Source organism: Cariama cristata, unplaced genomic scaffold (genome assembly GCF_000690535.1).
Source record: "Cariama cristata isolate BGI_N322 unplaced genomic scaffold, ASM69053v1 scaffold45248, whole genome shotgun sequence".
Taxonomy (NCBI): Eukaryota; Metazoa; Chordata; class Aves; order Cariamiformes; family Cariamidae; genus Cariama; species Cariama cristata.
In genome coordinates this window covers 2,302-7,397 of record NW_009632499.1, presented here as the reverse complement: position 1 = coordinate 7,397, position 5,096 = coordinate 2,302, and the positions used below count along the sequence as shown (strand labels likewise).

At 42.1% G+C, this 5,096-nt stretch overlaps 1 protein-coding gene across 1 annotated transcript; it reads left to right on the top strand.

The window, feature by feature from the left end:
• Nucleotides 1-538: 538 nt before the first annotated feature.
• Nucleotides 539-4,501, top strand: LOC104166432 (AF4/FMR2 family member 2-like; the record flags this gene model as incomplete). Its single annotated transcript, XM_009706358.1, has 3 exons — nucleotides 539-701; nucleotides 1,233-2,252; nucleotides 4,377-4,501. Coding segments are annotated over 3 exons (1,308 nt in total), but the record flags the coding sequence as incomplete, so codon positions are not given.
• Nucleotides 4,502-5,096: the final 595 nt, after the last annotated feature.

Below are 5,096 nucleotides of genomic sequence, written 5' to 3'. Positions count from 1 at the left end.
TAAATAAAAAATTCTTGGGCAGTCCCCAGAGACTTGTCAAAAATATGTAGTTTTTGTACGCCACAGTGTAAAAGTATTCATTAAAATTAATTTTTAAAATGCCCTGTCCAATATTAGTTGCCTGATGTCCTTCCTTTGATCATAAATTATAAATGAACCAGCAAAAAATGAAGAAACCATGATTCCATTAATGAATTATTTAAGTGTGATTGTTAGTTTTCGCAGTCATTGGGCTAATAAGCTCAGGCTTGTGACACTGAAGTGTTTCTCATTTGGGGGGTGATGATGATGGTAATGTTATTAACACCATTATCGGTGTGTCTGATAAAGCATAAACCCAACAGGCTCCTTTGGTGGCTATGCAGTGACATGGCTGCTGGAGCTTCCCTTCGGTCCGTTGGGTCCTTGGGTCCTGCAGGAGAGGGAGTTGACACTGAGGAAAGTCGGTGTGAACAGGGTTCACAGGGTGGTTCCCCCCAAGGCAACACTTTAAAAAAGACCAGCAGCATACTGACACGAGAGGATCTTCTCCCCGCAGCAGCCTGCCCGTGCCGGCAGCACACGCAACTGGCTTGGCCCATTCCAGTGGTGGCTCCGGGAGCTCCAGTGAGTCTGAGAGCAGCTCTGAGTCCGACTCCGACAGCGAGAGCAGCTCCAGTGACAGCGAGTGCAACGAGGCGTCACGCAGTGCCACGCCAGAGGTAAAGCCACACTCTCAGCACCTCCTCAGTGGGGCTTCGGAGGGGGAAGCATGGATAGGAGTGAAGTCCTGCTCTCTGTTAGGAAAATGTTGGAGTTCTGTGCTGTTTGATGCTGTCGAGTTTTTTCTCCCTTTACAGTTTTACGTGTATGACCCACATATTCATTCTAGCTTTTGGAAGAATCCTTCTGGCCTACATTTGAATTGCTTTAAAGAAATATTTAGATTTTTGCCAGTAGCTAGAGAAGATTTTATTGACACAGTATACAGCTGGGACTAAGGAAAGGCAACATGACAAAACTATGTCTTCAGGGACCAGCTAAACTTTTTAGTTGTATTAAATTTCTCCAGGGCCACATTGTAAACCAGATAAGGAAGCCTAATTAACCATAAATACTCCATAAATACTCCCATAAAACTAGCATTCACCACTAGTTGACTGAAATAAAAGGGTACGTTAAAAACGTTCTCATTTAAAGGGAAAAGCGTTGCTCTGTCTGAGATTTGTTCCTTGTTGTTCTTCAAACTGCAGCCTGAACCTCCCTCAACAAACAAATGGCAACTGGATAAATGGCTAAATAAAGTGAACCCCCACAACAAGACCATCATCAACAATCAAAATGAGCCTCACAGCGAGACCAGCTCCCAGGCCCAGAGCAACCAACAGGCCGAAGGGCCAAACAAAGGGAAACTCAACAGCAGCCTGCCCTCAACTGATTCCAAAGACCGGGCGATCCTTAGTCCCATCCGAGAGAAAGCCAAACCGCGGGTTGCCCAGAAAACCCCAGAGGCAAAAAGCTCCAAGCAGAAGTCACCAGCTCATAATGAGCCAACTTCACAAAGGACTACTGGGAAAAAGCAACCCAAAAAGGTAGAAAGGACTTCCAGTGTAGAAGAGTATAACTGGCCCAAACCAAATAATACCAGCAACACTCCCAAAGAAAAAGACACACAGGAACCCCCCGAGCAGCCAAAGGTTCGAACTAAAGCAGCAGTTGGGAAGACCGCTCCAAGGAAAGAACCACGAACTAGCACAGGTCTCACTTCAGAGAAGAAAAAGTACAGAGGCCCTAGTAAAATTGTCCCTAAGTCCCGGGAATTCATTGAAACGGATTCATCTACTTCTGACTCAAATACAGACCAGGAGGAGAGCTTGCAGGCTAAGGTATTGCCAGCTTGTACTGGGTCTGGCAATGGCATCAAAGTGAAAGACTCTGGCAGTAACATCCTCAGCGTAAGTAGTTTAACTAGCAATGGCAGCAACACGTCCATTGACCAGACCAGCAATGACTTGGAGGAGCAGCTCTTTTCTCCTATCCCAATCGTACAAAATGAACTTCTGTCCCCATTGAGAGAATATGAAGAACTCAAATCTCTGTGGGTGAAAATAGACCTTAGTTTACTCTCTAGGATACCTGGACAAGAGCCTTTTGAGACCACATCTATGAAAAGTGAACCAAGAGAGGCAAATGTCAAACACAGGCGACCATCTCGAGAGTCCCCTACCCCAGCAGCTGAAAAACCATCCGCGAAATCCAAAAGGAAACACAAGGTAAGTCGTTTTTGTTGTTCAGAGGAGAACACTGAATTTCTGTGCGTCCCCAGGGTCAGGACCACAGTCAGTGATTCCTTACTGCGCCTGCAGCAGGGCTGTAAGGAGGCATCATAACACTAAGGCTTTATTGTTTTTACAAAGGACATACATTTACAAGTGCGTTCCAAATTAACATCAGAAACTAGTAAAACACAAACTCCAGCTGACAAAGTCAATGAACTGTATTTTTTTGAGATTTGTCTTGCAAGCTTTTTCACTGTATTTGCTCACTTACCCATTAATTTCCAGTGTTCTGTAATCTGCCGAAAGATTCCCAGCAATGAGTTTGTATTGCTACGGGTTCAGCCATACTCAGAAAATGTGACTTCTATTTGGAAGGCAGAGTTTTATTATCTGCAGAATTAAGGCATTTTCACCACTGGCTTAAACAGGCATAGCTTCATGAAAGTCAATGGAATGGTGCTTGCTTATGCTTCTGGTGAATTTAGTCTTTATACTGTTTTGTTGTATCAACAGATGTGATTCATACAAATATTATTGGCTTAACTAGCTGCTTTCTCTACACAGCTACCTGAAAAAGCAAATATATTTTGACTTAAGGTGTTACGTTTTATCATGTGTTTTATGTTATTTATGCCCAAGGGTATGCTATCTTGTGGGATATGACAGTGCACTTCAAACTAAATGTGTTTTCAGAAAAGAAACTGAAGTTTTATATCATAAATGAATTTTTGTAGTCAGCTTTTCCAGCTGAAATGGTTGTGCTCTGGTCTGTCTGTGAGAAGTCATCATAGCGTATTTTTTTTATACCCCAGATTTTATAAATCATTGTGAATGTGACTTCAGCTGTCTGTTCTAGTGGACTTCTCGAGATCATGAGTTTGAGCAGTCCAGTGGTATGACAGAGTTAATACAAGACAAAGACAGACAATGCCAGGCAGACACAGGGTCTGCACCCCTGCCTACATGAGTCACTGCACTGTCTCCTTCACTGTTGAATTAAGTGGAAATAATCACATGAGTAACTCAGCAGGTTTTTATTCAATTTATATTCTAGCTGTACACTAAAGACAGAGATGTAAGAAGGAAGGAGAAAAGAAGAAAAAAGAAAGGGATGTATCAATGTCAGTGCTTATGTATATGTCTAAGTACACCAAGGTGTATATTAATTTTACAAGAAAACCTTCTTGCCAGGCAACTTAGTGGAGTGTCAATGTGATGGAGAAGGAATCTTGACTGAAACACAAGTATAGTATTGGCAACTAAACCGAGGGCTCCCAGGAAAAAAGAAAAGGGATTATATGAAAGTTGGAACCTCATCATTTCATTAGCTGGGACTTTGACTCAGAAAGTAACAAGAGGGATCTCACTCTGGGACTGTACGAACATAAGCTACACTCTGAAACAGCCCATCCAGTTCCTGTACGATTGTTCACTGCTACCTAAGGGGAAGCAAATGAGTTAGGATGACTGGAGGATATATCAACAGTTAAAACAGGATAGGGAGAGCCTAATTTGTGTTTCGAAATCACGCTATTAAAAGATTTATTTTAGCCATCTACTAGTGGGCTTGAAGGCTGATAGGAAGGTTCCAGTGACAGAGCAGTAATCAGCTTTGCTTGTATCATCCTAGTTCAGGCACAAAAGTCATGCATCAGGGAATCTTTCAAAGCAAATTTTAAACCAGCTAACGCTGTTAATGACTACCCCAGCTCAGTCCTGTAGTCTTTTAGTCTTGGGAGGAATACTTACACAGGGAAGTTTTCCCATCAACTTCCATTAAGTCAGTGAGTAAAAGCTATTTACTTGAGTAAGATTTGGTGCTATCAAGTCATGCCATCTGAATTATTAATTAAATTCCAGTGCACTACAGAAGATAACTATAGCACATGAGGCATTTTGCTTCCTAATTATCTGGCTATGTCACTTGTTATATAACTTCATGTCATGTGTTTGGAGCACGTTTAGCCCTGATTTCAGGTGACTTTCACTTCTCTTAGACCAGTATCTTAACTGCTGCTACTGTAAAGGAAATACACTGAGATTCCTGAGCTTCTCTTAATGGCAAGTGAAATTGTGCATAGATGCTAGATCTTTCAAGCTCTACCTTTTTTGTTAAAGCAGACGGAAAGCCTGGATACCTTTGGTGAAAGCAAGAAGCAGCGCCTGGAGGACCCTTCAGCTTCATGCCTGCTCCCACCTTGTATCTCTCCGATACCGAATCACAGATTAACCAGCACTAAAGAGTAAGTTCTTTTTCTTTACATAACATTCATGAGGGATTTCACGGTACTGTTCTACAAATGTCTTTGCTGTAGAGCCAGATGGGCTTTACAGCCCATAAGTATATGTGACACAGCATTGCTGTTCCCATCCATCAGGAAGAGAATCCACATGGTTTTGGATGAGATTCCTTCATCCTTCAGATGAACTGCAGGAATTCAGAGTGCCACCAGAATCCTGGTGTACTCCTCTACCCCCATACTGCATACTTTCAATGTTCTTTCTTTCCCCCATCATCCTTAACCTCTACTGGCAGACAATCCTACTAAAAGTGGTCTTTATTTGATTGCCTGAAATTTATTTTTTAAAATTGTTTTCGTAAGAGACAGTTCTCAGTTTTATTGAACGAAATAGTGACTTTGCTGTTCACTTCAGTGGCTCTTATTCTTTAACTGTGTATACAGCAATGCCAGGGGTGACCATCCTAAATGTTTCGGACGTACGTGCTTTGTATTTCAGCAGACATGTAATCAAATAGTTTGTGCCTTTCAGAGTGTCTTTGAGAGATGGCTATAATGCTTGAGCAAACAGGCGCCACGTAAATAATGATTCTGATTA